Source organism: Crotalus tigris, unplaced genomic scaffold (assembly GCF_016545835.1).
Source record: "Crotalus tigris isolate CLP2741 ecotype Arizona unplaced genomic scaffold, ASM1654583v1 scf7180000019068.10715455, whole genome shotgun sequence".
Classification (NCBI taxonomy): Eukaryota; Metazoa; Chordata; class Lepidosauria; order Squamata; family Viperidae; genus Crotalus; species Crotalus tigris.
In genome coordinates, this window is record NW_024097358.1 from 3,246,596 (window position 1) to 3,269,000 (window position 22,405).

At 45.1% G+C, this 22,405-nt stretch overlaps 1 protein-coding gene across 3 annotated transcripts; it reads left to right on the forward strand.

The window, feature by feature from the left end:
- Nucleotides 1–290: 290 nt before the first annotated feature.
- TICRR (TOPBP1 interacting checkpoint and replication regulator) lies at nucleotides 291–22,404 on the forward strand. Of its 3 annotated transcripts, XM_039359165.1 has the most exons (23): nucleotides 617–997; nucleotides 2,202–2,929; nucleotides 3,387–3,669; nucleotides 4,390–4,631; nucleotides 5,492–5,744; nucleotides 6,398–6,527; nucleotides 6,972–7,114; nucleotides 7,713–7,922; nucleotides 9,141–9,274; nucleotides 10,246–10,346; nucleotides 11,062–11,155; nucleotides 11,299–11,378; nucleotides 11,755–11,994; nucleotides 12,359–12,455; nucleotides 12,735–12,798; nucleotides 13,169–13,315; nucleotides 14,004–14,094; nucleotides 14,224–14,285; nucleotides 15,767–15,895; nucleotides 16,267–16,409; nucleotides 16,910–19,076; nucleotides 19,832–19,951; nucleotides 21,846–22,404. In XM_039359165.1, exons 2-23 carry the CDS (start codon nucleotides 2,273–2,275, stop codon nucleotides 21,959–21,961), a joined length of 5,703 nt encoding a protein of 1,900 aa, XP_039215099.1. In that variant the 5' UTR covers nucleotides 617–997; nucleotides 2,202–2,272; the 3' UTR covers nucleotides 21,962–22,404. The 3 variants fall into 3 exon arrangements, with proteins under 3 accessions (XP_039215101.1, XP_039215099.1, XP_039215100.1); XM_039359167.1 differs by lacking the exons at nucleotides 617–997; nucleotides 2,202–2,929 and adding an exon at nucleotides 291–543; XM_039359166.1 differs by lacking the exon at nucleotides 617–997 and having other exon boundaries at nucleotides 1,838–2,929; nucleotides 21,849–22,404.
- Nucleotide 22,405: the final 1 nt, after the last annotated feature.

A 22,405-nucleotide genomic window follows, 5' to 3' on the forward strand; every position in this document is an offset into this window, starting at 1 on the left:
ACACTGAATCAGGTAGTAACAAATATGCTGGGTTGACACAACATACTAAACCACAAAGCAGCGCCTGCCTCCCTTCCAAGGTTAAAACTAATCAAGCTGATCGCAACCCTGCCTGTTTAGGCAGGCAGGCAAAGGCGACCTTTAAAGATTTAAAAATCAAAGCCAGGCTGCCTGTCGTCCAATCAGCGGCTTGCGTTCCGGAGCTCTCGGCCAATGAGAGAGAAGCAGGAAGAGAAGTGAAGGGGAGGAGAGAACGTAGAGCTAGAAAAGGTGTAGAGCGACCCCTCGTCCCCTTGCCGATGCACAGATCTCGAAAGGGCCAGGATTCACACTCAGCGCCCTTGTTTTCCCACTGGGCAGCCTTAAGATGGGGCGGACTTCACCTCTCTTAGCTCCTGCTTTGCAGTTTGTGCAATACACTGAATCCTATATTGATGATGGATGACCTATAAGGAGGCTGGGTGGACACCCAACCGACCAATCAGCGTCGTGCAAATTGTGCAAAGGCTGGCTGGAGGATTCTTGGAGCTGAAGTATCTACGGGTCAGTTTGAGAAACATTGAAATACAGTAGAGCTCTGTGTGTGTGTGTGTGTGTGTGTGTGTGTGTGTGTTTTAGGGTTGTTGTTTTTTTTGTATGGAGCGGCCGCGGCTCCTTTAAGAAAGAAAAAAAAACCCCGAGCATCGAGTTCGTTCTTCCGCCTGCGAAGGCGGCTGCGCCAACCTGAGTAGCCAATCGGGAGGGCCAGAGGAGGAGTCCAGCTATCGAGCAGGGAGGGGCGGCGCTCAGCCAATGAGGAGCGCGCCAGGCTTCCTCCCCCCAAGCCAATGGGAAAGCAGAGCGCGAAAGGCGCCAGCAGTTGGATGGATCGGGGCGACTCCGGGCGTAATGGCGGCCGTTGGAGGGTCTCCCTCGGAGTAGGGGGCTGCTTCTCTTCGCTGGGAGCGCTGCCCGAGGAGGATTAGCGGGCCGGAGAGCCCCCGGGGGCCAGGAATCCGTGAGAATAGCTGTTAACCCTCTCGTCTTTTGTTCAGCTCTTGAAAGTCTTGGGAAGGAAGGAAGGAAGGAAGGAAGGAAGGAAGGAATTGGAAAAGGAGGGAGGGAAGGAGAAAGAATTAGAAAAGGAGGGAGGGAGGAAGGAAGGGAAAAGGAGGGAGGGAGAAAGAAAGAATTGGAAAAGGGAAGGAGGAAGGAAGGAAGGAGAAAGAATTAGAAAAGGAGGGAGGGAGGAAGGGAAAAGGAGGGAGGGAGCAAGAAAGAATTGGAAAAGGAGGAAGGAAGGAAGGAGAAAGAATTGGAAAAGGAGGGAGGAAGGAAGGAGAAGAAAGAATTGGAAAAGAAGAGAGAAAGAATTGGAAAAGGGAGGGAGGAAGGAAGGAGAAAATTGGAAAAGGAGGGAGGGAGGAAAGAAGAAAGAATTGGAAAAGGGAGGAAGGAAGGAGAAAGAATTGGAAAAGGGAGGGAGAAAGAATTGGAAAAGGGAGGGAGAAAGAAAGGAAGGAGAAAGAATTGGAAAAGGAGGGAGGGAACAAGGAAGGCATTAAGGTAAGACGGCTGGGGGAGAAGTTAGCAAGGCAACCAAGGAACAGGAGGATAGTTACTAAGGCAATTGGGGAGGGGGGCAGGAAAGTAGTGGTCAAGGTGGGGTAGTTAACAAGGCAACAAGGGGGCGGGAGAGTAGTCATCAAGGTAGGAGAGTAGTTACCAGGGCAACGGGGGGGGCAGTAGGATAGGCATCAAAGTAATGGGTGGGAGGGAATAGTTACCAGGGCAGTGGGGGGGGGGTGGAACAAGGATAATTATCAAGGTAACCTGGGGGTGGGGTAATTTCCAGGGCTACTGGGAGGGGCCAGAAGGGCAGCTGGGAGCAGAGCAGGGGGTAGCCTTCCCTGCGGTAGACCTTCCAGGTTGCACCCTCATTTGCACAGGGGTCCAACGGCTGGAGTAAAAGGGCTTACCTTTCTGCAAATGGGGAGAGGGTATCACTTCTTTGAGAAGAGTACGCTTTGGAGATGGGCGGCACTGCCACGTGCTTGTAAATGCCAGCAGAGACCTACGTTCCTCGGTTTCCGAGCCCTGCTGTGAGCATGCTTGTTTGGGAGGCCAGACCCAGTGACTGTAGATCCCAGGGATCTAGTTCTCATCTTTAGCAGGTTTGGATTGGATCAGGATGCTAACATAAGCGGGGGATCCTCCTTCAGACCTCAGTTCGTGTGGATGCCCTCACCTCGCGTTTGTGAGTCTCCAGGATCCCAGCGGCTGAAGCATCACCATGACCTGCTCCCACAATGTGGTCTTCCTCTTGGATACTGCAGATTCCACAGAGAAGGCTCACCTTCACTTGGGCACCTTGAGGATCTTGAACTTCTTGGCTTGCAAGTTTGGTCTCGCTAAGGTCCGATGGGATTTCAAATTCTTTGACTCCATGGGAATCCGTGGCCGGGCTTCGCGTGTAGGCAGCTTCCGGGAGCTTGGGTCCCGAAGCTGGGAAGACTTTGAAGAGGAGCTGGAGGCCAGATTTGGGAAGCAGCTCTGCACTCCCTGCTCACCGGGCCCAACACCACGATCCACCGTCACTCGGAACATTCTGAAAGAAACGTTGCTTGACTATCAGTGGGATCGCCCTGAAATAGTCTCTCCTGCCAAACCGGTGCTGAGAAGTCAGAAAAACAAATTAACTGTGACTGCGGATAACCCTCCAGTGCAGTCCACTCATGCGGGCTTTGCTAATGCCATTTTCATCTTATCTCCCTGCCCTCATTCCCGGAGGGAACTCTGGCAGTTTATTTCTGGAAACTATGCTCCTTTCCTGGAAGAACTGCCTCCTTTGCATGACCTGGCAGAACAATTCCTCCCTAAGGGAATCCAGGACATGATAGCCCATCATAAGGTCACTCTGTATTGGATGGACACCGCTGAATGGTCCAAGGTAAAAAAAAAAAAAAAAGCTCAGATTATTGTTCTGTTTGTGAGGTGGCTGCATTAGTTTTCCTTCCTTCAAAAATTGTATGTACTTTGTTTTATTTGTACTACTTGAGATACAAAACTGTAATAGAGCAAATGGTTCCGTGCTCATCTACTGGATCTTATGACTGATTGATCCAATTCAGCATTGTTTTGATGTCTTGATTTATTTATTTGCTGCCCTTCTCATATTGAAACGACTGGGCGGGTTCACGTTAACGTGCAGTGCTCAAGTTAATAAACCATATTGCAGCTTAATATAACGGTCTGGTTCAAATGTCACAGTAAGCAGGCGGATAAGTTCCCACGACCTGCTGAACCATCAATTGCACAAGCCCATTTTAACCTAGTCTTGCATGTTGTGGCTGTTCTATCCATTACGATTAGCCTTATTCCGGTCATCTCGGATTGTCTCCTTTCAGCTTGAACCCCCTGATCACACTGGCTACCTTATGTTGCTTGAAGTCATGTGCATCCTGGGAGGCACCGTTTTGCCATCTGAGGTCTTCACTCGGCATTTAGATCATCAGAAGAAAAGGACCCTCCCAGCATCCCCCATGGAGCCTTCATCTCCTGAACCATCGTTCACGCCATGGACTAAAATGCTGCCTTTGGATTCATCTTTATCCTGCTTATTTTCCTCGCGTTCTTCTTTACAAACATCCTTCCCAACTCTGGACGGAGTCCTGCTCCTCAAGGCCGACGGTAGTGAAAATAGTATTTATGCTTTGTGAGCCGTGAAACTACTGTGGGAAAGAGGGTTTGCAGATAGTCCTCGACTTAAAACGGCTCACTTAGTTCAAAGTTGCAACGGCACTGAAAAAAGTGACTTATGAATTTGCAATTCAGATACTTGGCAACTGGTTCCTATTGATGACCGTTGTTGCGTCCCCTTTTGTGACCTCACAAAGAAATGGGGAAGCCAGATTTGCTTAATGGCCAGGCTACTCATTTATAAACTGCAATGGTTCATTTAGCTGAGGCAAGAAAGGTCATAAAATGGGGCAAAACTCAACAGATGTCTCACTTAACGACAGAAATTTTGGGCTCAGCTGCGATCGTTAAGTCGAGGACTACCTGCAATTTTATAGTAGTTTTTTTTTAAGCTGATCAAACAAAACCCTTGTTATAAACCCTGGGGTTTATAAAACCTTACCCCTGGATGATTGTTTTTGTATTGTTGTTTGTTATGTTTTATGTGTTTTTTATTGTTAGCTGCCCAGAGTCCTTCGGGAGTGGGGCGGCTTATAAATTTTAAAAATAAAATAAAAATAAATAAAATAAGGCACGTTGTACTCATACCATGCTAGCATTTTTCTCAGCTTTTATCTTTATTCTTTTTATTCATTACTGCGTATAGAAATTAAGGAAAGAGAGTTTGCTTGCTTGATAAAGTGTAACCTTTTTGATCTTAACAATGGACAGGAATAGAAGAAGCCTGGAGTTGCCCCGTGGTGCTGGAGCCTCTAACTCTGAACCAGAAGCACTTTGAAGGAACAGTCATCATACAACTTAAATGCACTATGGCAGACTGGAAGCCAGTGTACATTAAACATCTTCACACAGAGAGCTGGACACTCCAGAGTAAGCTGTCGGGACCTTCGGCTCAAGAGATTTCTTTGTTCCAGCAGTTTGTAAAATATATTCTCTCTCAAGGACTTCATATGGTAAGTTTCTCTTTTCATTCTGCAAAGCAAATGTAATTATAAGTAATTGATCAGCATGGTGGTGTTGATTACGTTTCGTTGACAACCAAAATATCTGGTAGGAACTTGGAGGAATGTCCAGTAGATAGATTTTCCAAGAGCTTGTTTACTCTGAGTAAACATGTACTGGGCTTTATTTTAACAGGGTGCGACATCAGACGTATCAACAGTGGTTTTTATTTTTGAAAAAGGCAACTGGGGTGATTATTTTGAGGAGGAAGAAGAAGAAGACGCTTCGCTTCCTATCCTGGAAGCTTCCATCAGTTGTATTGGATGGTGTGGGAGATGGAAGGACAGTTAGTGACAGTTGAGATTAGTTTTGGCTGGGGAGGGGGGAATGATAGGGTCTGACGGGATGGTGGTGGGGGAAATGGACGTTTCACCGTTCTTGGAACCTAGGATTATGCAAGCCGCTGAAAGATTTAGAGGCAGCTCCCAGATCTCCAATCTCCCAGATCTCTGCCATCAACCTGTACTTTTTAAGGGAGAAGGAAACTATTGTGACATATTCTGGGAAAAAACATGTCAGCCTTCAAGCTTGTACGAAACCACTTTGCTCCGTGGAAATGAAATATTTGCTGAGCCAGTAGCATAATTCACCTGATGGAAGTGCCTCGTGTGCCTTCTGGGGCCTTGTCCCAACAGCTCAATAGCTTTATGGGACACCCGACATGAAGCAACAGAGCAGCTTCCCACTTCCAAAGGGTGCTTTGCTGAAAGGACAGTCAAAACAAAAGTCCATCCTTCAAAGCCTCTTTTCGTTTCTCAGGAAGGGTTTGTGTATCCCCTCATTGTTTGCATGTTTCTCTTTTGCTGGGAAGGTAGCTGAAGTGACGCTTTCATCGGGAGCTCATTCTCCTTGTACCGGCGTTCTCTCCCCCATCTCTGGCACCACCGCACTTCTTTCTCTCCTCTCTGCTGAGCAAGTTGCAGAAGCCGAGAGGTGCCTCCTTCAAGTCCCTGTGGCAGAGAACATTTCCAAGGAGCTGGAGTTTTGTCTGCCAGAAGTTGTGAGCAGCGTGCTAAGTCAGGTCATGGAGGACTCCGATGAAGACCACCACCAAGCAGGTCCCGGTAAGCTTGATCTTTTTTTTACCCCTTTGTTTTTCAGATGTTCCAAGAAGCCCTTCCGGTATTTGGTCTGGAAAGATTTTCTTAGCCAATGATTTGTTTGGAATTTTGAGCCCCTGTGGTGGGTGGCTGCCAAGGTGGGCATGGCCAGTGGCAAAATACCCATTTAGTAGAAGGTGAACTAGCCCCCAATGGGTCCTGTGGAAGATTTAAATTCATAGTCTCTGCGAGGGAGACTGAGGAGGACATCTGACACTGGGCGAACACCAGGACTTGTTTGTAAATGATGGTTGTAAACATCACGATATGCAGAGCAAAGCATAAAAAGCCCCTACGTGGTGACAGATCCCCAAATCCATAGGAACTCCATGTTGCTAGGATTTTCCAAGGGCCTGTTTCCCCCCAGACACCCTGATTTCCTAACCCATTGAAGAGATCCGGATAGAGCTAGGTTGGAGAAAGAGATTATCCATTTCATTCTAAGCTCACCTATAATATCTAAAAGTATTTCTTGCTCATGGTTGCCTAAAATAGGTTCTGTCTAGACATGTGTAAGGGTTAACGCAACTTCTTTCACGACTAGGGAAGGTCCAAGCCCACTAATAATGTAGTATTTTTCTCTTTTTTTAAATGTTTCATCTATACATGTTAAACAGAGAGTTTGTGTCCAGGATGGGCCCAGCAAGAGCTCTCAGGTGCTCAAAGCTGGAATCCTGATGTGCTTGAAGATTGGTACAGTGTGTCAAACCTTTGTGGTGCAAGCTCATACTTGATGGAACCATTCAGGTAATTACTCCTTTTTTTTGGGGGGGGCTTAATTTTAAGTGTTAGTTTAGAGAAGAGCAAAGCTGGACACCAAACACTCCGCAGTTGCTAGTGCTGTTATAATACAATTAAATTAGAATAAATTTGCTTCCACAGATTCTTCCAAAAGGGTAAGTATTTGTGCTCAGTAAAGACGTGCTGTATGTCTCTGTTAAAAAAAAAAATGCATCTGGACAAAACCATATCTGGACTTGTCTTGAATGTGCAACTTTTACAGATGCTCATCAGAAATAGCCGTGAGATTTTTGCAGATTCATTTCTGAGGGGAATAATTCAGGGAAAAGGAATCTTAACTATTAGTTGGACATGCAGAATTTTGCTAATTGTTAAACACAGTGGGAAAGGGCCATTACTTTTGGGCATTTATCCATTTCCTTGGTTTTTTTTCCCCCCCTCTCTGTATAGGATGCTGCAAGCAAGTTGTCCTAAAAATGAAGAGGACACCCCAAAATCAGAAGTGGAGCTGAGACAGTCCCTAGCGGAATTTTACCAGAAAAAAAAATCTGATCGTACAGTTTCATCTCACCCCCGAGATCAGAAAAAGAGATGTATGCAATTTGTGTGTGTGTGTGTGTGTGTGTGTGTGTGTATTTATAATCATGCAGAGGAAAGCACAAGAGAATACATCACCCTTACTTACTTAAATATGGGTAGTCCTTGATTTATGAGCACCCTTAAGAACAGAATTTCAGTCGCTAAGCAAAGCGGTTGTTAAATGAATTTTACACCCAATTTTACGACTTTTTTTTTGCCATGTTAAGTAATTCACTGCAGTTGTTAAGTGAATCAGGCAGTCATTAAGGGAACCTGGCTCCCCCCATTGACTTTGATTGTTGGAAGCCAGCTGGGAAGGTGACAGATGGCGATCACGTGACCGTGGGATGCTGCAACCCTTGTAAATACATCCCAGTCGCCAAGCACCAGCAACGGGATGCTGCCACAGTCCTAAGTGTGAGGAACGGTAGCATGTCATTTTTCTCCCCAATGCTGCTGTAACCTAGAACAGTCACTAAACAAATAGTTGTAAGACGAGGATTACCTGTAAAGATCGCATCGTTCCTGATAAGGAGTTGCGTGATGCTACTGACCTTTTGGGGGGTCCAGTGAAACAAATTCACATCCCGTTTTTCTTTTCCACCCGAGCAGGTGGGGTTCCCCGGACACCCATTAGGCAGAAGATGAAAACCATGCCCCGTTCTCTTCAGATGCTGAATGTTGCCATGCTCAACGTGAAAGCTCAAAAGCACCAGCCGGAGGGAGACCTGCCAGCGAATAAAAAGCCACGCCAAAGGCCGCTGTCCAGAAGATTGAATGGGAAAGGGGAGGAAAACGGAAGGAAACGGAAAAGCAAGATGGGTGCGTGCAAGATCCGCTCTCTGTCATGTATACTGAGCGGAGGGCAAAGCAAAATTCCAGCATTTTCAGAACAAAGAATAGCAGTCAAAGCTGGGCGTCGTAGTGCAGATTTAAGGGAGAATTGCAAACATTTCTAGAACAGGGTTCCCCAAACCCTGGTCCGCGGCCTGATACTGGTCTGTGGCTTGTTGGGAACCAGGCCGCGCAAGCGACAGGTGAGCATGCAAAGCACCATTTGTGCAAGCGGTAGGCATGCATGTGAAACTATCCCTCTTGCCTTCCCCCCATCGCTGGTCCACAGAGCCAGAAAGGCAATAATAATATGAATAACGATAATAAAGTTGGAAGGGACCTTGGAGGTCATCTAATCCAACCCCCTGCTCAGGCAGGAAACCCTATACCATTTCAGACAAATGGCTGTCCAGTCTCTTCTTAAAAACCTCCAGTGATGGAGCTCCCACAACTTCTGGAGGCAGGTTGTTCCACTGGTTAATTGTTCTGACTGTCAGGAAGTTTCTCCTTAGTTCTAGGTTGCTTCTCTCCTTGGTTAGTTGCCATCCGTTGCTTCTTGTCCTGCCTTCAGGCGCTTTGGAGAATAGCTTGACTCCCTCTTCTTTGGGGCAGCCCCTGAGATATTGAAACTTGGCTATCCTGTCACCCCTTAATCCTTCTCTTCATTAAACTAGACATTACCCAATTCTAGCAACCGTTCCTTGTATGTTTAACCCCTGGTCCATGGATCGGCACTGGTCTGCGGCATGCCAGCAACGGGTCTGCACAAACAAGCAAAGCCCCATCTGCGGGATATAGGCAGCATGTGAAATCACACCCGCTCTGATCCGCGGAAAAACCTTTCTCTATGGAACTAGTCCCTAGTGCCCAAAAGGTTGGGGCCACTGTTCTAGAAGACCGAAAGTCCTGTTCTCAGTTTAGATAGCTGAATATGAATGCTTGAATTATAAGAGATTTCTTAGTAAGTGTACTAGGTTAGTCCACGTGGAGAGGCTTGTTAATAGTGAATAGAAGCGTATTAACAATGGGGAAGAAAAATGTAACGAATGAGAGAAGATTATTTGCCTCCTTTCTCCATACCTGAAGCTTTTCCTGATTCCCTTGCTGCAAATTCACCGTTATAACACAAGCAATTGCCGTATTATTTCTTATATTCCAGCAGAGAATAGCAAACTAATTTTCGTCTTTCTGTGTTTTTTTTTACAGACTTCAGTACTGAAGGCGAAATGCTTTCTTACCTCAGTGCAAACTACCAGAACGCTATGAGGGATGGAGGAAATTTGTTTGCACGTTCTCAAGATATGGTGACGGCGGTTAATACATTTCAGAAATCCAGTGAGGTAAAATCGTTGCTTAGATACACCTGTCTTTGCCACCCAGAGGTTTTTCAAAGGTCTTTAAGGGTTTCACGACACTGGAAGGGAAGCTAAAGAGAACAAGCTGATATTTCTATATTACGGAAGCATAAATCCCCTGTCTGTGATAAAATGAATTTGCAATCCAGAAAAAGTTTGCGCCGTATTTTACAGTTCTTTTTGTGTCCAGCTAATTGGGTTAGCAGGGCTGGTTCAGGAATTCTGGGTGTTGAAGTCCACAAGTCATAAAAGAACCAAGGTTGCCTACCCCTGGCTTACCACCCATGCATTAAGGAATATCCTGCAAAGTCATGGCCCTGTGTAAGGTGGGAAAGGGAGTCGGTTTCTCTCTCTCCCATATCTTTTGCACATTATATGCAGTTGGCTTAGAGACCGCAAGAAAGCTGTAGACGCAAAGGTAAAAGATGAAAGTCTCCAGTTCCAAAACAGAATCCCCCCCCAAAAAATAATAATGAAAACTTTTTACTGTAGAAACAATAAACTCGATTGGATTAGAACAATCCACCTTCAACAAGACTTGACTTTGAAACAGTGGTATCATGTTTTTCAGCACAGCACGAATGACATTAAAAGCTATTGAAGCAGAGCAATACAATTTTATTCTTGCTTGAGAAGGGCATCTTGCCGGGAACATCATGTGTGTGTGTGTGTGTGTGTTTCCTTTTTCTATTCAAATGTCATCTGCCTCCATATAAAGGAAGAAAAAAGGATTTCATTCACTCTTAACTAATTTGCTTCTTAACATGAGACTCTAAGATTTAGCACTGGCATATAAATCTATTAAATGAGTATCTCTTTGATACTCCCCCACTGCTTTTTGTTCTCATTTAATTAGCTAAGTCTCTCTGTTTTTGTGCAATTTGGAGCTATTTTTGTAGTTGCCGTGGTTTTCAGTGCATATCTGCAGTGACATCTTTCTAATGTTGTGTTTGTAGGCAGCTTGTCTAGATACGATCCAAACAAGTCTCCTGAAGACCACCAACGCGCTTCGTCAACAACTTGCTTCTGATCCTGATAAAGAAACCAAAATCAAAGAGTACGAAGACAGATCTTCACTTCTTAAAATCATTGACTCAGTTAATTTTTAGACGATGGCATTCCTCAGTACATAAGTGGAGGGATTTAGTTGAATACTTGATGTGATGCTGTCCTTGATTTAAATTCATTCCCTTTATGTTGTTTCGAAAATATTTACATATCCAGTATATAATTAGCCTTGGCAAAATGTGTTATTTTTGTCTGGTGTATGGATAAAAGTACAGAGCCGTGATGGCGCAATGGTTAGAATGCAGTATTGCAGGCTAACTCTGCTGACTGCCAGCAGTTCGATTCTGACTAGTTCAAGGTTGACTCAGCCTTCCATCTTTCCGAGATCGGTAAAGTGAGGACTCAGATTGTTGGGGGCAAAAGGCTGACTCTGTAAACTGCTTAGAGAAGGCTGTAAAGTACTGTGAAGTGATATATAAGTCTAAATGCTATTGCTACCGTATATATATGTTTATAGGCTGGTTTTCCACTAGAATACTTAATAGTAATTGATTAGTAAACAATTAAAATACCCTTCATCCAAAATGCTACTCTAATTGGTATTAATTGAGAACATTCACAGCTTTGGGCACTGTGGAAAAAGCTTGTCAGAGTAATTTCCCCTGCACCCACCCAAACATTTTTATTGCTACATTGAACAGATGAGGGAGAAAGAAATAAGAAATATTCTTCTCAATCTGTCTTTTCCTTTTTTTTTATTAAAGGTGCCAACTTCAAGTGTATTTGCGCCTGGAGATGTGCCTGCAACGTCCTTCTTTGCAAAATAACACAGACAGAATGGAGCAGCTTGTGCAAGAGGTAGATAAAGAAGGGTGTGTGTGAATGTGTGTGTGTTACACTTCTCTTGCGTACTGGAAAGTAAGGCTTCATTCTCTTATTTACCCCAAGTTGCAGTTTATGGCCTGAGCATCATGGATTTTGTGACTTTTGCTCTCTTGCAGATGACAGAGTTACTTAGGATGTTGTGCTTGACTAAAGATCCAGGATACCTCAGCAGTTTTTTGGAAGAAGTTCTAGATATGTAAGTAAAGTAAAGGATTTTACTCCACTAGTCTTTGCTGACTACAGACGGCGGTGCTCATCTCCATTTTAAGGCCACTGAGACAGCGCTGTCCAAAGATATTTCCGTGGTCACGTGGCCAGCGTGACACCACGGAGAGCTGTTAACCTTCCCAATAAAGTGGTACCTATTTATCTACTCACACTTGAATGCTTTCAGACTGCTAAGCTGGCAGGAGCTGGGGCGAGGACAGGAGCTCACTCTGTCGCGTGGTGCTCGGGTCTCAACCTGAGCTGCTGGCTTTCCGCCTTTGCACTTCAACGACAAAGCAAAATACACCGCTTGGTGTCTAAATTTCACCCAAGATTTAAATCCTATGGTTTTGCTCTCCCTGCAGATATATGGAATCTATGCCAAAGACGCTTGGTGATTTGTACTACAGTCTGGGGACGGAGATTCCCTCTAAGTTAGCTTCCGTCCTTCCAGCGGATTTCTTTAGCGATGATTCCATTACCCAGGAGACAGAGAGCTCACCCCTTCCTGCTTCGGCTGCCTCTTTTCCACTCTCTAAGGCAGGTTCCTTAAGCACTGAAGCCGATGAGCTAGAAGAACTTCGCAGCCGATCTGCTAAGAAACGGTAGGTGTATGTCAGAAAACGGAATAAATAGTACTGAGTTTAATTTAGGCTAACACGTAGGAGCAACTTTGCATGATGTTCGTTCTGTTTACTTTTTCCCAGTGTTTCTTCTGCTTCTGTAATTCATTTCTATATAGCCACAGCATCGGTTGGATTCTTGGGTGAAAGAGAGAGCAGATGTCACCCTTATCTGTTGGGTTTATTGTGTGGGGATATTCTGAAGTCATTTGTGCGCGAGAAACTCAGTCTTGTCCAGATTAAAAACAGTCAAGGTGGGGAAGGGAAGCAAAGGTCTTACATCTTAAAAAACCAGAATCCCAATGTTTCCGCTTCACTTGCTAAAAACTTTGTCGTCTGCTTTCAGAAAACATCCGCTAGCCAGACATAGGAGTATCGCAGAAATGTCACAGAATTTACGCCAAATAGAAATTCCTCAAGCATCCTGGAACCACAAGAGAAAGGTGAAATTTCCAGTTGGGAACAAATGGCATGCAAAATGAAAGGGGGAAAAAAAGCATACAACCATTAGAAAAGGCAACCATGTTGCATAAAGAACAATCTTTTGGAAAGCGTGATAGCTTTTTGTGCATGGAAGGGAGCCATTTTTTTTTTTACTTTCTGTAGAACCTGGGATGAAGTAGTTTTTATTCACTGGTTATTCATAACATTAAGTTTTCCAACGAAGCCGATAAATGATGTAAATTTCGCAGCCTTTCTAACGCCGTATTCTAAATTTTCAGGATGGCTCTCATGTGCCCCTTAATGTCAAACTGGCACCAATTTCCAGGAAAACGGGAGTACAAGGTATGTCTTTTTTCCCCAGCAGGGAATGAGCTGATATTTTGCTCACATTAAAGGCAGCCAGAGTATTAGACTGCAACTTCGAGTCATTAAAGATATTCATTTTAAAAAATCTAGCATGTGCCTTATTTTTTTTTTGCAAACCTTCTTTAATCTCTTTTATCTTGAGCACCCATAATTCTGCTTCCATGTAATACAGCCACAAATTGTATCAGTTACATCAAAACTGACCTGACAAACTAGAGCAATGAGATGTCTGTCTTAAAGATCTTTTATTGATTTTTTTTTCTTAAATATCTTACTGACGATTGGTTTTGTCCAGGACATGCTTGAACACCTCTTTTGTTGTTGTTGTTGTTGTTGTTGCTTTCAGAAGTGATAAAGGTGAGAAGAAATCTTTTCAATAAAGAAACTCTACCTCTGGGCAAAGGTTCCTTACCAAAGATGGCTCGGAGCCAGTCCGTTTCCATTTTAGAAGATCTAAAACACAAACGCAGCGGATCTAAGGAAGATATTAAAGGTAAGAGAACAATGGATAGAATATTAAGAGGCTTGAGTAAATGTTTGTTGGCATAAATCTCTGTCAGATCCTATTTCATGAATGACTTTTTATTTTTATTTGTTGCTTTCTAAGCATCCATTCAAGAGCTCAGCATCTCTGCTGTCTGTGACAAAGCACTTAAACTACATACAATATATGTAACACGAGGCTCTTAAGAACCATGGTTCTTAAGAACCATTCCAAAAATTGCCAGCTAACTTGTTTTTAATCTGACAGGCAAGAATTATCATTAAAGGCCGCTAACTGGATTTTTTCCCCTTCCACTAAATTGTGTCCAATTAGCAGCGACTTCCATTCCTTCTATTCTAATTCTATTCTATTCTATTCTATTCTATTCTATTCTATTCTATATTCTATTCCATATTCTATTCTCTACTCTGTTCTAATTGTGCATGTGGAATTTCTTTTCACAGCACTGTTTTCCCTACACCTGATAAAGTGGAGTTCGTACACTATAGCTTATATGGGGAAAATGTGATTGTGTTCAAGATACTACAGTATTTGTCATGATAACATGGAGTAGTCGCTGCTTTCAACACAAATTCAATCCTGAAAAAGAATTCCTGTCCTTGCTTTCCAAACAGGAAGCAAACAGATTAGTTGCTTAGTGCAATCTTATTTCTCTGCACAATTTACTCTGTTTTAGCTCATCACAAGCTCTTGACCAAAAGGGTAGCAGAAACCCCCTTGCACAAGCAGATGTCCAGGCGCCTTCTGCAGAGGCAGATTACAGGCCGGTGAGTGAAAGCTTCAGAATCATTTAATAGCAATTTACCAATCTTACTTTGGTATAAAGTTGAAATTCCTTTCTTCACTTCTATATCACTTGCTGCTCCATTAAGTCTCAAACATTCCTTTCTTCAAAGGTCTTCGGATCCTGGGTCTGATGTTGGCATTGTGGAAGAATCTCCTGAAAAGACCATGACCTGTAAGTACTGATTGACAGGCTATTTCTTTGCAAATCAAAATGACTTGAGAATTGAGAGACGTTGGTTACCTGAATGGAACTAAAATTATCTTCATAGCAGAGCAAGAAGGGGCAAGTGTTCCTTATACATTTCTAACATTGGCCTGTTATTGATTACTTTAGCGTACATCACAGGATGTGGTCTGAACTGCAACAGGAATTTGAGAAATAGCAATAGTACTTAGATTTATATACTGCTTCACAGTGCTTTACAGCCCTCTCTAAGCCATTTACAGAGTCACCAAGTTGCCCCCAACAATCTGGGTCCTCATTTTACCAACCTCGGAAGGATGGAAGGCTGAGTCAACTTTCAACCGGTCAGGATCGAACTCCAGGCTGCGAGCAGAGTTAGCCTGCAATAGCAATAGCACTTAGACTTCTGCTTCATAGTGCTTTCAGGCCTTCTCTAAGCGGTTTACAGAGTCAGAGTATTGCCTCCAACAATGCCCTCATTTTACTGATCTCAGAAAGATGGAAGATTGAGTCAACCTTGAGCCAGTGAGAATCGAACTGCAGGCAGCTGGCAATCAGCAGAAGTAGCCTGCAATACTGCATTCTAACCACTGTGCCATCACGGCTCTTAGGACTGAATTCTAGCTTTGGTCAACAGCCATTCATCAAGTATAGTATTGTTATCTCAGCTGCTTTCATTGTTTGAAAGCAGCCAAATCGCAGAATGACACAGAGAGTCAGCCTTCCTACACTGGTACAAAATTGCTCCAATTTCATCTAGATCAGTGGTTCTCAACCTGTGGGTCAGGACCCCATTTGGGGTCGAATGACCATTTCACGGGGGTCACCCAACAACACAGTCTGCCATTTTTTCCCCCTTTTCCTTAGCTGTGCTACTCCCTTTTATTCTATTGGCTTTTGAAAGCCAATAGAATAGACTCTCTTGAATAGAGTCTAATTCTATTGGCTTTCAAAAGCCAATAGGAATTGTCCAGGCTGTCTCTGCCCTGCTGAGCCCGCCAAAAGTCCCCTTCTGCAAACGGTGCTGCACCAGTTGAGTAGTCCTCGACTTATGACCGGTTGAGTAGTCCTCGACTTAACGACTGGTTGGGGGTCGCGGCATTAAAAAGGTTGAGAACCACTGATCTAGATCAATGTGTGTATGTGTGTGTATGAGAGAGAGAGAGCGTGTGTGTGTTTAAAGGACACTGAGCGATGCTAACCTGCAGCCCTTTATAGTTGAGTGTCCAAGTTTAGTGTTATTTCTGTCCCTTAGTGGTGGTGTCTAGAAAGCGTATTTGCTAGAGGCAGAGATCAGCAGTTTTCCATCTTGCCAATTTATGCTTCTGAAAAATGAGAGTATTGTGCTTTGAGGTTCTTTTGGTGTGTGGAGCCTCCAGTCCTCAGTATTTCCTTCTAAGGGTGACATAGTCTATCTCAAGCATTAACGCTCCTTGATTCTCTCCCCTTTTGTTCTGTCTTCCTAAAAGATGGTTTAAGAAGAAGTCCGCGGATCAAGCAATTGATGCAGGATAAATTTCTCTCCAGCTCCATCCGCTCCCTAGAGCCAAATAAGAGGAACACACCACAAGTGCATTCTGCACATCTAGAAGAACCAGGTGAGGAAGGAGATCTAATAGGAGTATCAGAGATTGAGTTTCCTGATTTGTATCAGTATTTATATTTGTACTGTTTAGAACTGGTTTGTTTTTTGACCACTAATTTAAATTAAAGTCTTTCCTATTTTCTAATACAGAGTAGACAGACCTCCGACTTTCCAGATATTATTTCACTGAATTTCTCAGCGTCCTTCACCATTGACTAGGCTGGCTAAATGATGCTAGGAGGTGTAGGTCTGTAGTATTTAGAAGGACATGGGTTTTTCGTTTTGATTTATCATGATAAATGGTAATCTTAGGTAGACAGAGCTTGTCCTGCAAACTTACACAGTTGCTTAAGCCTGTCTGAACTGTTGGATTTTTATTCACAGGTCTGGCTTCACTTCCTATAAAAGCCCCCCAATCTCCTAAGAGTATTCTCTTTGGAGAAGTTTTGGATGGATTTAGCTTGGGGAGAATGGACTTTCCCCAGACGAGAAGAAAACAACTGACCTTTGATGAGCCTGTCCCTCAGGTAGAATCGCCACGCTTCTATTTTTCTCAATACTTGTCTGTTTTTTTTAAATTTATTCATCAAATGTATATAGCCACCTATCTCACCTAAAGCAATTCTGGGTAGTGGCCAACCCTGTTTTTTCCAGCTTCTTTGCTGTTTTTAAAAGCTTGTGGATCTAGACTCCAGTTTAACAATTTACAAGGCGTCTGCTTGGCAATTGTACACATAAAAACGACCTCAGCCTACTGATAGGTAATATATTCTTCAGCAGGTGTTTATTCAAAATGTATTAGAATTCAATGATAATTGAATTGATAATGCAATTTTTAAAGAGGGTGGTTAGATGAGCTCCAACTATTTTCCAAAGCAAGCATTACATACCGCAATTCTGCTAAGCCCTTCGTTTTCACATTTTTTTTGAACACGCCAATCCTTGTACTTAAAAAGCGCCCAGCTTATTCTGTTCTTTTCTCTGTGTTCCCCAAAAGCAGTGATCTTTTTCCACGCTTCCTTCACAGGCACCAGGGAAGAATTATTTTCAATTTTCCCAGGAGCTCTTAAACCCCAAGGGCTGCACGCTGAGAAGATCTCCTCGGATTCAAGAAAAGGCACAGCAGGCTCCCCAGAAAACGCCAGCCCTTAAAAACTCGGTGGCCAAATGTTTGGGAAATCTTTTCTCCCCCCCAAGACAGAAAGCCGAATCCTCACCTGCTTCCATTGAAAATCAGGAATCCCGTCCGGCCTGGATTCCAGAGGAGAAAGACGGACGTCCTTCCTCACCTAAAGCAGCAGATCCTCAAAATCCAGAGAAGCCACCACTGTCTGACCTGCTGGATGATGTGTTCGCTTTGCCTGCAGATGGTCCCGATTCACCCATCGTTCTGTCGTCCCCTTCATCCCCATTCACTCTTTGGGCGGAGCCGTGCTCAGAACTGCAATCCCCAAGGCCTCCCTCGAGAATTGGCCCCCAAATAACGCCTAATAACGCTTTGGCCGAGAACCGGGATTTTGAGAGAAGAAGGCATACGTGTCCTGAGCCGATCTCATCTGTGGACTTTCCCTCTCTGTTGCCAGAAGCGTCATCCGCCACCTTCAAGGAGACGCTTCCAGAACTGGGCTTGTCGCCAAATATTAGGATTCCTTCTGAGGTCCGTCCTGCTTTCCAATCTGATGGCCTCTCTCCACCCCTTAACGGGTCTGCAAAAGCGATGAGCCCTTGCACGCTCTCTCCAACTAGGGAAAAGCAGGGAAGGAAATCTTGCAGTCCCCAAGAAACTCAGGGTGTCCGAGAGAGCTCCCCAATAAAAGCCCCCAGCTCCCCTCCTTCCTTGCCCGGAGAGGAACATCCCTCTACGGACAGCAAAAGTCTTGTTGCTGAAACCAGCCCATTTAGTAAACCTGGGAACACAGAGGACACCTCTTTGGATCAGAGACCTGAACCAATAACTAAAATGATAAGCCCAAGTCGTAAGAGGAAGGATTTAGAGAGATGCCCATCGCCTGCCTTCTCTTCCAATAATCCCCTATGCTTCTCACACGCTGTAGTTCTGTGCCAAAAACTGGCTGTCTCCCCCCTTCTCCACAAGCCTCTTTCAGACAGCTCTCCCGTAGACCAAGGCCCCAAGAGGCCCCCAAGTGGCATTGCTTCAGCAGAGGAAGCTGCAGATCCACAGCCTGCGCTCCTCTCAAGCCCCACCAGGCACGATCGGGCCTCCTCCCCGCTTGCAATCTCAAAGTCAGGCTCTTGCGCTTATGCGTTGCGTTGCACCGCCGACAGGCGGCAGCGGAAAGCTGCAGCCCGGCTTGAGAAGGAGGAAAAGATGGCTACGTCCCAAACTCCCGGGGCAACGGCTGCTCCACTGACCTATGAGGTGGAGCTTGAAATGCAAGCTTCCGGTCTGCCCAAGCTCCGCATCAGAAAGGTGGCATCCGAGGCTGTGCAGCTGCAGCTGCCTCCTGTTTCGTGTGACACACTCAAGGGAGAGGAAAACGATCACGCGGCGGGGGATGTTTCGGTGGCCTGGTGTAGCAGGCACCCAGAGAAATTGGAACCGCTGTCCATCTCGCCGTCCTGTGTCCGCTCTGCCCACAATACCCCTGGGAAGTTTGGGATTGCTGGGCAGACTTACATATGCCACTCCTATTCACCCACGCTCTGCACCTCGTCTACGGCTTCCCCGTCCCAGGGCAGCACCGGTGTCGCTTGGACCCCGTCTCCAAAACGTAACGGGAAGGTGACCCCCGAGGCCATCAAAGACTGGCCACGGAGGAAAAGGGCCGCGGTCAGCTGCAACCGAAGCGAAAGGCCAGCAGAAGCGGTTGGAGAAGAGCCAGCCCCACATCCTGGGGGCAAGGAAGCATTAGAACTCTGCAGTCACAGGAAGGCTCAGCCCTTGGGAGACCCGGAACTTGAAGGAATAGATAAGTTTCTAGATCAGTCACTTGGCAGCGATACAGAAGGCAACAAGGAGGAGAACCTCTTCAGAAACGCTCTGGGGCTAGAGTCTAGGAAAAGGGCTCTGGAGCCAAGATCACTGGGTGAGGAGGCTAGTCAGGAAATGAAAAGGCCGTGCCTAATAAAAGAGAACCCCAGAGTCGCCGTCTGCTCAACTGAACCGCTGAGCATGGGAGAACAGACAGTCTCCTCAAAGTCAACAATCCTGGAGGACATCTTCAGCTTCTCAGGTACTTTTGGACTGATGGTTCCTACTGTTGTCCTGTCAAGACAGCTATTAAATAAGTCCCATCTGCCAGACCTTTTCATACAGTTCTAGCAAGAATACAAACCTTAGTTGCAGGAATCCAAATTAAAGCATTCTCTCGGTCCTGGTTTCATTTCTTCTGTGGTTTCTCAATGTCACGAGAAAGGCACCGAGGCTGGACCTCATAGTTCCCTACGTCCGGTTAGATCCCACAGGCTGGGCCTCCTTCAGGCCCCGTCGGCCAAGCAGTGCCATTTGGCGGGGCCGCGGAGGAGGGCCTTCTCTGTGATGGCGCCCACGCTTTGGAATCAGCTCCCCCCCGGAGATTAGGACCGCTCCCACCCGGTTGGTCTTCCGTAAGCTACTTAAGACCTGGCTTTTCCGGCAGGCCTGGGGTTTATAACACCTTACCCCTGGATGATTGTTTTTGTATTGTTGTTTTGTTATGTTTTATGTGTTTTTTATTGTTAGCCGCCCAGAGTCCTTCGGGAGTGGGGCGGCTTATAAATTTTAAAAATAAATAAATAAATAAAATCTTGATCTTTAATTATAATGAGCCTACCAGGATAAACCTAGGCAGAGCTATTGGAAGTCTTGCTTTATTTTCTACTTAACGGCCAGTGAACTCCACGAAAGCCACTTTATCTCTTGTAAAGAGCTCTTTAAAGTTTTCCTCCAGTGCTAGATGCAATTTTTTCCCCCCAATTATGCTTAAACCTCCTGTTTTCCCAACTCCAGATACGACTCCACCTAAATCTTCAGGAAAAGGTGTCATCTCTGCAAGTGGCCTTTGGGCACTGGAACAGTCCCCACTTCTCTATAAAGGCCCTCCTACATCCCAGAGGAAGCGCCCAGACGGTAATGCAGATTCGCCTTTCAAAGCATTGGTGTAATGAGTAACGACATTTCAACGGAGCTGAATTTCTTGCATAGAGTATTGTGAGGGTACAAATTCCCGGTGTCCTCCAAAATTAACCTGAGTCTTGAGGTCTGTGGAGATTCTCAGCCATCCAGGTCCTGGTTGTCCCAAAGGAGCTTTTTCAAGAGACCACTGGACTTTCTTTGTTTTTCCTTGAAGATGTTTCACTTCTCATGCAAGAAGCTTCGTCAGCTCTGACTGGAGGGTGGGGAATGGAAGGGTTTCTATTCCTTGCAGACAGCTGGTCATTTGCATTCTTTTAGAGAGGTGTTGAGGCCACTTGGAGGTTTATCTGTGTCCTCAAGGTCACCTGAGTGGTGCAAATGGGTGTGGAGCCTTCTTGGAACTGTGGTAGACTGGAGATAGATCTATCCATAGACTATGAGGAATATAAACTCTTCCATTCCCCACCCTCCAGTCAGAGCTGAAGAAGCTTCTTCAGATGAGAGATGAAACGTCTTCAAAGAGAAACAAGAAAGTCCAGTTGCCTCCTGAAAAAAAAAATCATCTTTGGGGCAATTATGGCCTGGATGACGGAGCGTCTCCTTAGACCTTCCTCTTGAAAAAACATCTTTGGGATAACCTGAGGCTTTTTTTGAGCCAAGAAAGAGTTTTTCAAGACCAGTAAAAGCGCCTGCTCTTAACTGAGTGTGGTTTCAAAAACATGAGAAAAGAAAACGATAGGAAGGAAGGAAGGAAGGAAGGAAGGAAGGAAGAAAGAAAGAAAGAAAGAAAGAAAGAAAGAAAGAAAGAAAGAAAGAAAGAAAGAGAAAGAAAGAAAGAAAGAGAAAGAAAGAAAGAAAGAAAAGAAAGAAAGAAAGAAAGAAAGAAAGAAAGAAAGAAAGAAAGAAAGAAAGAAAAGCAAATTCAATCCCTGGCTGTTGGTTGCAGTAGCCTTGGAGAACATATCTAGAGTGCGTGAAGCCAAGTTGTAGCTAGGCTTGATTTCCCGAGCAGCGATTGTAGTTGAAACTGTGGCCTGTTTGAGGTTAACTTCCCTCAATCCTGCTTTGGAATGGTAACCAGTTTGAAGCAAAGGCTTTGCAAATCATGGTCATATGACCAGGGAACACTTCCAACAGCCATAAATGCAGGCTGGTTGCTGAGTGTCCAAAATGCGGTCACCTCACCTGGGGGGGGGGGAGATATTGTCAGAACTTCAGAACAAGATCGTAGGTCCATTTTGAGGGGGTCCGTCATGACTTCAGAAGGGTGCTAAAGTTGACTCCGTATTGCAGTGGTTCCCAACCTGTGGGTCGGGACCCCATTTGGGGTCGAACGACCATTTCACGGGGGTCGCCAAACAACGCAGTCCGCCACTTTTTCCCCCCTTTTCCTTAGCTGTGCTCCTCCCTTTTATTCTATTGGCTTTTGAAAGCCAATAGAATAGACTCTCTTGAATAGAGCCTAATTCTATTGGCTTTCAAAAGCCAACAGGAATTGTCCAGGCTGTCTCTGCCCTGCTGAGCCCGCCAAAAGTCCCCTTCTGCAAACGGTGCTGCACCAGTGGAGTAGTCCTCAACTTACGACCGGTTGAGTAGTCCTCGACTTACAACCGGTTGGGGGTCACGGCATTAAAAAGGTTGAGAACCACTGCTGTATTGCCAAATTAGAATAGGTAGAGGGGCAAGAACCTTGAATCCTTATCCTCCTCTGCTACAACTTCCCACTCTGCTAGACGACAGCAAGCTATTTTCATCTTTCTTTTGAGAAAGACATTCCCCTTAAGGAAACTGGAAAGCCCTACTCGTCCTTCAAGCAAGAAGTAAGCTTCCCCACCTCTGTTCTTCACGGCGTTCCACTGGGATTTCTAACCCATGTTTCCTCCTACAGCAGAAGACTCGGAGACGTTTGCAGCTGCCTACGAGGATGTCTCTCTTTTCCGCACCAGGCCAGGCAGAAAGAGATCCATTACCAGGACCTACTCACGGAAAAGGCCGCTCTGCTGAATCGGGATGGCCGGTGGGAATATGCTGGAGCCAGACATTCAACCTCTCTGAGACAGCTTTGCAATCCAAAACCAGGATTCAGCCACCAAAAGGCATTGCTGGGTGTGGCTGACAGTTCCAAGAACATCAGAAAGGGACTCTGTGTTTCTTGGCACTTCTGCTGAATTCCAAAAACTGGGTTGGACTTTAACTCCCATAATCCCCCCAGCCAGCATGACTGGCTGGGGAATTCTGGGAGCTGGAAGTCCACACGTTTTAAAATGGCCGAAGTTGGTGACCCCTGCTGGTACTGTATATAGGTTTTTAAAGTAAGGGCTGTGCCACCGTATGGCCTTTCCAAGGTTTTCAGCGGAAATATCCAGAATGGAGAACAGTGAAAGCAACCACTTTTAAATTGTTCGTTTGTAAAATAAATTAATTTTTTTTTTGACTGATTTTTCAAAC

What these genes read in the sequence shown, in the direction of transcription:
- TICRR (XM_039359165.1), top strand. Translation starts at nt 2,273, where the DNA reads ATGACCTGCTCCCACAATGTGGTCTTCCTCTTGGATACTGCAGATTCC. An exon ending in CATTTCAGAAATCCAGTGAG is followed by an intron (nt 9,275 to 10,245) that starts GTAAAATCGTTG and finishes TTGTGTTTGTAG; the next exon opens with GCAGCTTGTCTAGATACGAT. An exon ending in AGCCGATCTGCTAAGAAACG is followed by an intron (nt 11,995 to 12,358) that starts GTAGGTGTATGT and finishes GTCTGCTTTCAG; the next exon opens with AAAACATCCGCTAGCCAGAC.